The sequence below is a fragment of the Toxotes jaculatrix genome, chromosome 4 (genome assembly GCF_017976425.1).
Source record: "Toxotes jaculatrix isolate fToxJac2 chromosome 4, fToxJac2.pri, whole genome shotgun sequence".
Taxonomy (NCBI): domain Eukaryota; kingdom Metazoa; phylum Chordata; class Actinopteri; family Toxotidae; genus Toxotes; species Toxotes jaculatrix.
Genome location: NC_054397.1, coordinates 6008141 through 6019970, shown reverse-complemented (window position 1 = coordinate 6019970; position 11830 = coordinate 6008141). Strand labels below are relative to the sequence as shown.

The 11830-nt window shown below is 40.5% G+C and overlaps 1 protein-coding gene and 4 non-coding genes across 5 annotated transcripts; 4 read left to right on the top strand and 1 right to left on the bottom strand.

Moving 5' to 3' along the window:
• The first annotated feature begins 522 nt into the window (after positions 1-522).
• trnal-aag lies at positions 523-604 on the top strand. Its single transcript has one exon. It is a non-coding gene; the product is annotated as a tRNA-Leu (tRNA).
• A 621-nt stretch (positions 605-1225) lies between these two features.
• On the top strand, positions 1226-1307 carry trnal-aag. Its single transcript has one exon. It is a non-coding gene; the product is annotated as a tRNA-Leu (tRNA).
• Positions 1308-1763: 456 nt separating this feature from the next.
• trnal-aag lies at positions 1764-1845 on the top strand. The gene has a single exon. It is a non-coding gene; the product is annotated as a tRNA-Leu (tRNA).
• A 471-nt stretch (positions 1846-2316) lies between these two features.
• trnal-aag lies at positions 2317-2398 on the top strand. Its single transcript has one exon. It is a non-coding gene; the product is annotated as a tRNA-Leu (tRNA).
• Positions 2399-3992: 1594 nt separating this feature from the next.
• On the bottom strand, positions 3993-9368 carry LOC121180722 (voltage-dependent calcium channel gamma-3 subunit). The gene is made up of 4 exons (XM_041036346.1): positions 8947-9368; positions 5282-5365; positions 4977-5117; positions 3993-4596 (listed from the first exon to the last, which is right to left on the bottom strand). The coding sequence occupies exons 1-4, from the start codon at positions 9155-9157 to the stop codon at positions 4028-4030; spliced, it is 1005 nt and encodes a 334-aa protein (XP_040892280.1). The 5' UTR covers positions 9158-9368; the 3' UTR covers positions 3993-4027.
• Positions 9369-11830: the final 2462 nt, after the last annotated feature.

Genomic DNA, 11830 nt, shown 5'->3' with positions numbered 1-11830 from the left:
ACCGGATGTGTACGGGGTTCTTCCAAAGAGAGAACATGAAGACAAGATAGTACATCACAAAACAACATCTTCGCTCTATTTCAAAATGGAAGCCGGCTTCCGCCAAAACATGGAGGAAGATATGAAAAGCTGGGTAGTTAGCGCTTTGTAGTATTATTACTACCATTGTTATCGTCGTTGTTTTTCTTCTTTTATACTTAATGTCAGTTTACGTTAAACTGGTTGTAATGGCGCACCCTTTCATAACCTTAGTGTTGGTATTAACTAACAAGGTGGATGTGAACTATCTTGGTCTCCTGGCGTTCTTTGGTTATTTCATGGCGTTGTCAAGGAACCTTGATGTAACTTCATGTTTGACATCGGAGGGGAAGAAGCAATTAAATCGAAAAATGTGATAATTTGCCCTGTTGCAGTGTTTTTCTCTTCACCATTCATGAATGCAACCCCAATTCCTCCGACACAGAAAGATTCAACACTGCCTAGACATCGACGAGAACAAATTGTACAACTGAAGGTGACAACGGTAGCGTGGCCGAGCGGTCTAAGGCGCTGGATTAAGGCTCCAGTCTCTTCGGGGGCGTGGGTTCGAATCCCACCGCTGCCAGGGTTTTGTCATAATGATTTCTGAGACAATACCAAAAAGCAAACTATGCGGACGTGAAACAGTATTGATAGTGAGCACGCCCTCCACTCACTGAGCAGAAATGCTTTTGTGTACATTGTGAAATGAATAGTAAATCTGAGTACTCAAATGAGTATATGCAGTGTGAGAGGTCTGAATAGGGACAAGCCTACAGAGAATTACCTCCCTCTCAGTTCACCTCAGTTCTTCAGAGCGTGTTGGTCTTAGTTTACCCTACATTTACATGTACATCATGTAAAGTAATCCACTTCTGCTCACACTCTCTATGCTGTCTAGACTGTCTATACTGTGTACAGTGGTTCAATATTGTATATACTGCTCACAGTGTGAATACTGTCATTTTGTTTACAGTATTTATTTTTTCTGGTAAATCTTATCGAGTCTTATATTTTTGATTTTTTGTATATTCTGGGTGAATCTGTCTCTTTGCTGCTGTGTCGGATGCAGTTTCCCCATTGTGGGACTAATAAAGGTGTATCTTATCATACAACATTACTCTTGAATATTACTGCTATATTTCACATTAAAGCAATCGAAAACTCTGTATGAACTGTAATGAGTTGTCTTGCGTTATATGGACAGGGTAGCGTGGCCGAGCGGTCTAAGGCGCTGGATTAAGGCTCCAGTCTCTTCGGGGGCGTGGGTTCGAATCCCACCGCTGCCAGGATTTTGTCACAATGACCTCAAACAATACCAATCATATGAGTGCATCCTACCTACAGTAAGTGAGAATTTCTGTGAACAATAGACAACTGAGGACTGAAAAGGGTGTGCTTGATACCCTTCAGTGGTTTGTACAGTTGATGGGGCAACTGCAGAATATGTCATGGCTTTTTCAGGTAACGTATCATCTGTAGAGAAAATCACAATCTACAGAGTCAAAAAAGATTAGGCTGCACTAATTTACAATGGAGCAAATGAGTATGTTCAATTAAAGAGGTGTGTATAGGGATAAACCCACAGAGAATTATCTCCACTGCAGTTCACCTCATTTCATCAGATCGTGTCAGAGTCTTTCACCTCATTGCTCTGGTTTTTCAGCCTCCTGTAGTCCACATTAAATCAGTTCAACACTCCATATAGACTGACTGGAATGAGTTGTCTTGCGCTATATGTACAAGGTAGCGTGGCCGAGCGGTCTAAGGCGCTGGATTAAGGCTCCAGTCTCTTCGGGGGCGTGGGTTCGAATCCCACCGCTGCCAGGTTTTTGTCACAATGATCTGAAACAATACCAATCATATGAGCACATCCTACCTACAGTAAGTGAGAAATTCTGTGGACAATAGACACTGTGGACTGAAAAGGGTGTGCTTGATACCCTTAAGTGGTTTGTACAGTTGATGGGGCAACTGCAGAATATGTCATGGCTTTTTCAGGTAACGTATCATCTGTAGAGAAAATCACAAGTCAAAATCACAAGCTATAGAGTCAAAAAAAAATTAGGCTGCACTAATTTACAATGGAGCAAATGAGTATGTTCAATTTAAGAGGTGTGTATAGGGACAAACCCACAGAGAATTATCTCCACTGCAGTTCACCTCAGTTCTTCAGATCATGGCTGAGTCTTTCACCTCATTGCTCTGGTTTTACAGCCTCATTTACAGTCCACATTAAATCAATTCAACACTCCATATAGACTGACTGGAATGAGTTGTCTTGCATTAAATGTAGAAGGTAGCGTGGCCGAGCGGTCTAAGGCGCTGGATTAAGGCTCCAGTCTCTCCGGGGGCGTGGGTTCGAATCCCACCGCTGCCAGGGTTTTGTAGTGAAAAGCTCTGAAACAAGAGGAAAGTACATGAAATCATATCAATGTTATCTGTAAAGAAAATCATGATTTTTTTTTTTTTAAAGTTGACATGTTAAAGCTGCACTAATCCAACATATAAAAATAACAATGGATCAAAAGAGTATGTGCAGTGTGAGAGGTCTGGATAGGGACAAAGAAGTTGGTGGAGACCAATCCAGAGCTAAAAGGATAGTAAACATACTTTTATGGCCACTTCCATTATGATAATTCTCAGAGTCACAAAGCAAAAGGCGTCTCAAACTGGTCTCATGAGGTCAGTGTACTTCAGTGGCCTCCCCAATCACCAGATCTGACTCCAATAGAACAGCTGCCTTGAATGCTTGCCTGAATGATGCTGCTGCCATGGTAACACATCAGGTTTCTTAGTCCGCCTACTGTTCTCCAGCCATTGTGTCTAACACAGCTTACTCATGCATGTTCACACACGAGACCTCAGTGTTTTGCAGTACCGGGGAGTCCATTATTTTTGATAAATTGTCTGTGCCTTTGTTTATATATTTGTACTTGGCTTGGACATTTGCTTCTGTGCCCACATGCAAGGACAGATATCTGAATATTCTCCTACACACACAAACACCTGAGATGTGCCCTGTACAAGGCAAGAAAAACAACACCAAACCTTCAACCACACTTGTTTCTCTCCAAAGCACACTGTGAGAGATTCTGTTCATTTATAAGCTTTATTTGATGTAAACAGAGACTCAGTGACACAACCAAAAGGGCAGAACCTTTTGGTACACTTATGCATGCTCACATGCTTACGCAATACACACTCTGACACCCAAACGGGGAGAGACAGATAGAGAGTTTTAATGCATTTAACGGGGTTTCGATTTTGTGCTTAGGTCCACAAAAAGGAGGACATGGACAGGACATTGTTATGTCATTCCCAGATGTACGTAATGTGTGTTTGTTTTGTTTTTTTTATGTGAAAGTTTCTAACTTTCATGGACACCGGTCCTCTCTGTCTCTCTCTGCATGACTGTGTGTCTCATACACGTATAGTCATAGGAATATGTATATGAGACACAGTCATGCACATTCACACACACTACAGGTATACTGTAGCTAAGTTACTGTAGTAGCTTAGCAAAATGACATTCAAAGAGGACAAAAGTAGCAGATCTCAAAATTGTGTTCTTGTTTACTTCACCTCTTTTTCTCAGAGCTTGTCAACAGTAAATAAAAGAGACAGTTTGCTTATGTCTGGAGCTGTAATAATTAGTTGACTGACAGAAAATAATCAGCAACTAGTCTGATAATTTAAAAACCACCAAAACCTTAAACATGAGGGTTCACTGCATTTCTTTGTTTTATAATATTGTAAATTTAATCTCTTTGGTTTTTGTTGACAAAAACAAAAAATTTGGAGACGTCATGTTGGGCTCTGAGACAATGGGATTTTTCAACAGTTTTTTGACTCAATCTCTTCAACAGATTAGTTGATGCACCCCTACTCCAGTGTCCAAAGTCTTTACAGAAGAAGTGAGGATTCCCTCTTATTTAATGTCCACCTCTCACTGACGTTCCTCTTGTGTTTTATCAATGTACACCTCCCTCTTCCAGTACCTCTCCACTCACACAGGCGTGGTCCTTCTGCTGGCAGCACAGTTTCCAGGCAGCATGTCAGCATTGTCATGAGCAGCTGTAGTTAAATCATCCACACCCATGTCGATCTTACCATCTTTGAGTGGCGAGGTTAAGGTGTAGAGCATGAACTCTGAACCCACTGTCACTGCCGTTGGCAAACCTGCCATGCCAGTGACTTTGGATTCAGCAGAGAGGGACGGCTCTCGGTCCTGCACCAAGGACGCTCGAAAGGAGTGCGAGGTTGAGTCCCCTGCACTGTGGTTGCTCCTGTAACTGTATCGGCGGGAGCGGTTGTGGTAGTAACGGTTGCGGTAGTAAGATGAGTTGCGGGAGATGGGCGGCTTCATGAGGGAAGGCCGGCCTTTAGTGCGCAGCTGCCTGTGTTTCTCTATGAACACATGCACTGCCAGGACGCCCACCATCTCAGCCAGCACGAAGGACAAAGCCCCAAAATAAAAGGACCAGCCGTAGGAGTAGCTCTTCTTGTTGTCGCTCTGGCTGGGGTCACCTGAGTTGGCTGATATGTACACAATGATGCCAATGATGTTACTGAGACCTGGAAGAGTTTAGAAGGAAGGACACTGTCAATGAATAAGACTTTATTGGTAAAGCAACTTTCAAACAGGTTAGTACAATTCAAAGTGCTTTATAGATGACTGACTAAGCTAATATTAACTAAATTATAAAAAGACAAAGACATTTTAATCAAGAGGACAATATAAATTATGGTAATTAAACAACGGTCACAGAACATTCAACTCAAAAGCCAGGCCAAAGGGGTAAAGGGTACATTTTAAATTCATGTTTAAGTTTAAAGATATCAACTCAGGGTTGCTCCCAGATCCTTAGGCAGTATGAAAAAACAACAGATGTAAGGACTTTTGAACAGGTGAAGAGCATGCATGCTGTAGAAATCAGTGTTTGTGTGTTTCTGACCTGCAGAGACAAAGAGTATACCCGCACTGAGAATGACGTTGTAGCGTGACTTGTAGAACTCACTGGCAGCTACACACACACCTCCGAGAAATAATAATCCCACACTGAGGATGGGGAAGAGGCTGGAGGCTCGTACTGCTCCTGTGGGGAGGAGAGAGGAGAATGAAATGGGGTTGTATACAACATTTGAATACTTGACACTTCCACTATAGCTGTTTTATACCACACACACTGTAAATGCTTATGCCACTTATCCACCATGCCATCTGAAACAATCACAACACTTATTTGCATGTGTTACCCACGTAGTAAATACTCTGCAGCATCCTGTTCATAATCAGCATCTTCAGGAAAGTGATCAATGTCTTTGCAAACACCCCGAAACGTCCCTATGGAAAGACGAAGAGGGAGAAAAAAATGCATTACAGTACATCCATTAAATAACTAATTTGGTGCTGTGTCAATTTATTACATGTGATATATACTACAGGGTTTATAGAACTCAGTCTCTTTGACCCAGTACCCTTTGCATACTCAAACAGTGACTTGCATAATGCTAAATATGCTTATCATCTGATGGGCTGTTTTGTTTTGATTTTTTTTCCCTGTTTTTGAAACAGTTCAGCTCCAGGTCTTTTGCCATTTTGCTTTGAATATTATGCATGTGGGGGATATCTGCACTGTGACATCTTCTCCAGAGTTGCCACAGGAAGTATGTCCTTTAACTTCACATGTACATTCTTGACACTGGCATGTTCTCAGGTTTACTTGGTTGATTTAAGTCAGTGGCTGCCTACTTATTTTGCTTGTGACGCTTTAACATTAGCCAATGCCTGCTTGTGAACTTTTATCACAGTTTTGAGCAGTTTAAGCAAAGACTGATTTTCCCTCTAACATTGTTTAATTCTGGGGAGAAAAATTTAACAATGCAGCTACTCATTGCAGTTCAGAGTAGCTGCCAATCCACAGCCAATAACTGTCTGCATTCGTACACATATTCAGAATATTAGTCTATTTCTTAGTTATTCTCCTCTCTCCTTGATGAACTAATGTCCAACACATTCGATCACATTGTTTAGCTGAAAAACTGTCAGATTGAATGCAGTGCTTTCTGAAGCACCTGTGATGTCTGGAGCTTCAGAGTCAGCATCAACATTAACGTGGTAGTGTCTATTTGACACAAGCTCCAACAAAAGGTGTTTTAACAGTGAGCATCACAGGCCCGAAACAACTTCAGAGCTTCTGTATCATCCACTTGTCTCTATTGATGTAGGTTTTCTCATTCTGGGGGTAAATAAAAACCACAATTTTTTTTTATTTAAACCCCATAACCGGTTTGCTGCTCAGTGCCTGACAGTTGACTATATAAATGTGTTTACAGGAAACATCTCCCAGCACTTCATGTTGAAGAATCAAAACCATCATCAACACTAAACTGCCCCCCGGAACCTTCCGCTCATTAAGCTGCCAAACTGACAGACTGTCACCATAATAACCTGTAATGGCTCTAAGGTATTTTATTGTTGATTTTCATGCTGTGAAGATGCAAAAATCAGCTGCACTCATGCTTCCTGCTCTCTGTAACCTTTGACCTTGTGGTGCCTTTCAACATTTCCACACACACACACACACACATACAGGGATATATTGATAAATGTGTCCCTATGTGCTGCACTGATTGAACAGTATTGATGATGTGACTCAGTCGCCATGGTAACCAAAACAAAACTCATTCAGTAGCTACAACTCACACAACGCCACACTGAACAGGTCAGAGAGAAAGGCACACTACTGAAAATGTATTTATTCAAATGATTGTCAGACAAACTAGGAGCTCTCTCCTTACTCTTACAGATCTTACAGATACTTTCTGAGAATTCACAGCTTAACATCATGAGTCTTTAGACTGTTGCAGTAACTCTGCTACAGAAGATACTAAGTGCATCCCGTTGTAAATGTATGCCTGCAGTGCTGAGTTTCATAAGTGCCCACAAACATATGTCAACCTGTTGTACTTGCGTCCTCTTGTACTTTTTATTTATCTACACATCTATCTTTGTTACACCTGTCGTGTCACTATTTGTTGTTTTGTCATTTTACACAGATAAAAAAATACATTTTAGGAAAACATTTTTTAAGTTTAGTCATACAGTGTTCTCACACTGTATGAAAAGTACGCTACCGAACAGACATACAATCCTAACAAAATCAACACTGCCACCAACCGATGATTATTTATGGCACATAATGCAGAGACAGCCTTCAGCTTCCCGTCTTTCTGTCTGTCTGCCTGCAGGTGGCTTTTTGTGATGCAGGCTGATGGACACACACAGACAAACACACAAGACTGTCGAGGCACTGATGTCCTCTGCATGCTCTGTTAACTCTGCATTAAACCATTTTGGAGCTTAGAGATAGTGGAGCTGCAGCTGAGGGAGGGGGCTGAGAGGAGCAGAGGGATGAAAGTGAAGTCTACGAGGCAGAAATAAAAGAACGGAACATTTAAAAAATTTGCAATGCAAAACCAACTGAGGATATCGAGTAAGAGAAAGAGGGGTGCTATTAAAAAGCAATAAACGATTGAAAATGTCATTTCACACCATCACATTGCAGGACTTAAACTCTTCTCCTTTCCCTCCCTCCCTCCCTCGCCAAGATGCACCTTCTTGAATCTTGCCATCAATCAAAGCCCAATCATAAACCCACCAAAAGCTAAAATATGGCGTAAATGTGCAGCAGGAGAGCACATTTTCTTTAAGACTGTCGGTCCTTAATAAAGCAGTTCTTCATGCATAAAGAGGTAAAAGTAAAGTAGTAGCCTCAAATGTCTTTTAATTGACTCAGAGCGCTGGTTAGCAGAGTAGTAGACCAGCTCTCAGTGCCATTTTGATAACTCATGACCGCAATGGGTTTTATGTTTTTCCTTATTATTTTGTTTTAATTCTCTATATTTGACAGTCCCCTGAAACTGCTGCACTTAATAGCACTATATTTTTATGTGCACTTACTTTCTTAGCTAGAATTTATACAGTTATAAGTTTCTTTTATATTCTGTTTCATCTTTTTTTCACTAGTTAGATCATCTGGACTTTTATTTGTAAAACACTGTCAAAACTATTGCTCAGTTCTGCGCTTCTAGTGGTGGAATCTAACTAAGCACATTCACTCAAGTACTGTACTTAAATACAATTTTGATGGTACTTAGACATTATTTGAGAATTTCCATTTCATTGCTTTGTACATGGTGTTTCATTGCAGTACAGTCCTACACACATTCATATTTCATGTACAATTCAGGGTAAAATAGTGTGCTTTTAACTCCACTTCATTTATTCATACTACTAAACACAAATAACATATAAAGAGCTTTAAAAAGTGACAGATTATGCTATTGATTAAAAAACTGCTCAGTCAGTAAAATAGTAAAACATATATCCAACTGCAAAATACTATGTACACATCAGATAAGAATAATTGACTGGTATAATTCATAAGATTAGAACACTGATAGGAGCCATTTTCCTGCATTATATACTTTTGATAGTACATTTTGCCAATAATACTTACTTGTTATGTATTTCCTTGTACTAGAGTATTTCATAATGTAGGATGGCCTCTTTTACTCAAGGATTAGAATAGTTCTTCTATCACTGGATGCTGTAATCCTGCAAGGCTGTGATCATAGAAATACAATTACCAGCCTATAATGTAGGCTACTGCTGTTTTATCAGACATGGGGTACATCTCCTCTCCTGTGGGAGTAATAGGCCTGTTCTACCTGTATGGCCTCAAAGTGTTTTTATTACTTAATGTGAAGTAGTGTGATTTTGCCCTTTAATATATTTTTATCTTATATGACCATAATACCAGTTTTGCCTTGATTCCTACTCTCATGTGGCTTCATTAGTTGTTGAAACTAGTTTATTGGTGAGATCTTTAAACGTACATGCAGGAGTAGAGTATTTCCTACCTTCTGTGCAGCAGGTCCTCCACAGACCCGAATGTGTCAGGACCTCCTCGTTCTTGCGGACGGTCTCGTTGTCGCTCTGGCTCTTGGAGCGGCACATCCCGCGGGAGTACAGCCAGTAGTCCGTGCCCACGGCGATGGTCATGAGGCTGAAGGCGCAGAAAGCCCCCGCCGTGGTCAGCAGCATCATCGCACCCCGGTTACACAGCCTCATGTCGGCCCAGCCTCCTCCTCCTCCTGGAGTCCTCCAGTGGACAGACCAGACCCTCTGGGTTTCAGAAACTGTTGAAAACTTTCTCCCGGTGTCTTTTCTTTGTGTGGGTCCAGTCGGCTGAAGGTGATGGAAACTCACACTTTGTGCACATCTTCTGCAGCCTGCGCTGAGCTCACATAGGTGGATAACTGCAGGTTTCAGGACGGGTCTTTCCCCCTAAACTACATGGATAATACTACAGAGCTGGGATGTTTCCATGTCAATGGCGCAGATCAGGATCACGGGATGTGGCTGTTTTGTCAATAGTACAACTGAAAAATCAGAGAGGAAAAGGCCGAGGGGCGAAAAGAGGAAAAAGTCAACATCCTGGATGAAACAAAAGTTGTTTAGAGAAAACGGCAACGGCAGCGCTCCTCTGGACACCATCAAGTTTATTGTGGACCAACTCTAAATGACAATAACTGCAGGATAATCCCGCCCTCCAGGTTGTGTGTGTGTGTGTGTGTGTGTTCCTGAAACCTGTAGCCCACATCTGAATCAGTTCGCAGTGTTGTCCGTCAGCTCAGCAGTTATTCAGTTGTTCACTGAAGTGACCAGAAAAGCAGAAACCATGCACATTATTAGCCAGTGGTGAAATAACTTTTCAAAACATTTCTCTAAGTAAAAGAGGAAAAAATGTTTTAAAGAAATCCCTGTATTGCAAGTAAAAGTCCTGCAGACAGTTCTTTCTTGAAAGTCAACAAGTACAGTACACTCTAAAAATGACTGGGTTAAAATTTGAGCCAGAGTGGGACACCAGCATAACTTTATCCAGTACCAATGGCTTGTTTTGACCCAGCGTTAGTGTTATTTTCAGTTTTCTACCAATGAATGAAGGACAGAGTTAAAGCTTCCCTCCACTCAAAAATGTGTTTCACTTATTGTTTTACACTGATTATTAGTCTTGTTTCTTTGGACTTAAATAAATAAACATTATCACATCTTGAATTTAAAATCTTTTGTAGATACATATAACAGGGTCAAATCTCTTGATTTGTAGCTACATATGTCAGTTGTATAGCACAAAGTGAAATGATTCCCTCTGAAATGTATTTTATATTTATATTTTATATTTAATGTCTGTGTTTTTAAGGTTTTCCTCCTACTTGAAAATGAGGTAAAATATTAACACGTTAGAACGTTTTTGAACGATTTAAATAACAGAAATCTATAAAAACCTATTTCTGAGGAGCTTTGTGGCTGATATCACACCTGTTTACTCTTTGTGTTTTTTCATATTAATACCCACATCAGAATCACATCCACCAGCAAATGGGAAAGGTGCTGAATGAATAAAAGAAAAAAGAGAATATAAATATTTAAGGCTTTGAATATAAAGTGAGTGAGCACGTGAGAAGAAGCCAAAGCAAGTAAAATCAACAAACAGTATGGTGGCCGATTAAAAACAAAAACAAAAAAACCCCCAAAAACTCCAATAACCACAAAGAGACACAAAAACACTAGAGAGACACAGAACGACCCCAAAGACATGCAAAATAACCATATGGACTCAAAACAACCTTAAGAGACGCAAAACGTTTCCAAAGAAGACCACAAAGCGACACAAAATTACCACAAAAAGGACTAGAAATGGACTCTCATGATCACAGAGACTCAAAATGACCAGAGAGATGCTAAACAACCATGAAGAGAAAATGACAGCATACGTATTTTTAGCTAAGTAACATTTTCACTGCAGGACTTTTACTTTTCGTGGTGTTAGTACTTAAGTAAAAGAGCTGAATACTTCCTCCACTACCACTTGTTATGTACCACCCTTCAAAGTAAAACACAGGAGCCAGAGTTACTGAAATGGTCTTATGATAATTCATTTTAATGTAGATATCATACTGGAGGTGTTTCTCACGCGCAGGTAAAGACGGCGCATGCAACACATGAATACTGTCCTGTTACACAATTTCTTCAGGTTTGCTATATAAAAGTTGTCCTCTTTTCCTCATCCTCTTCCTCTTCTTCTCCTGCCTTTTGCATAGTAAACACTTTATTCTCCCCTCTTTTCCCTTCTCCCTCTTGTCTCGCCTGTCTTATTTCCCAGTTGCTTCTCATTAAAATCTACCGATGTGAATGTTAGCCGGAGAAAAGTGAGGAGCAGAGAGGAAAAAAGAAAGAACAGAAATCAAAAGAAGATTTAAGGAAAGGTGAAGAAGAAGAGGAGGCGAAGGGGAGAGATAAAATGGGAGAGAAAGTAAAAAAATAAATCAGTAAAGAGGGTCTGCAGGGGTAAAGAGAAGAGCGGATGGGAGATGGGGCTGTGAGGAATAGCAGAGAAGTGTGTCATAACATGAGAACCACTTCTAGCTCTAGATCCCATTCCTATGTACACATACACTGAAACACAAGTCATACAGAATTATTACATCTACTTTATATGTTCATTTCACAGACAGCCAAACAGTCTTTGCTCCGTGCTTTGTAAAGCAAAACTCTTCAACTACGCGTATTTCAACATCATCAGAGATAGCGTACGCAGCTTTCGGAGTGGAAACTAAAACTTGATTTGAGCATGGACGCTTCAAAACTGACTTGCATCGATAAATTCGAGACAGAATTCGAGTTTTTCTCCTCCACAATGTCTAATGCAAATCTTAAAGAACTACTGTACCAACAAATATG

Coding starts and splice junctions, on each gene's coding strand:
- LOC121180722 (XM_041036346.1), bottom strand. CDS start 9,157: ATGAGGCTGTGTAACCGGGGTGCGATGATGCTGCTGACCACGGCGGGG. Junction 5,118..5,281: donor TGCTGCAGAGTATTTACTAC/GTGGGTAACACA, acceptor TCCTCCCCACAG/GAGCAGTACGAGCCTCCAGC. Junction 4,597..4,976: donor TATACTCTTTGTCTCTGCAG/GTCAGAAACACA, acceptor AAACTCTTCCAG/GTCTCAGTAACATCATTGGC.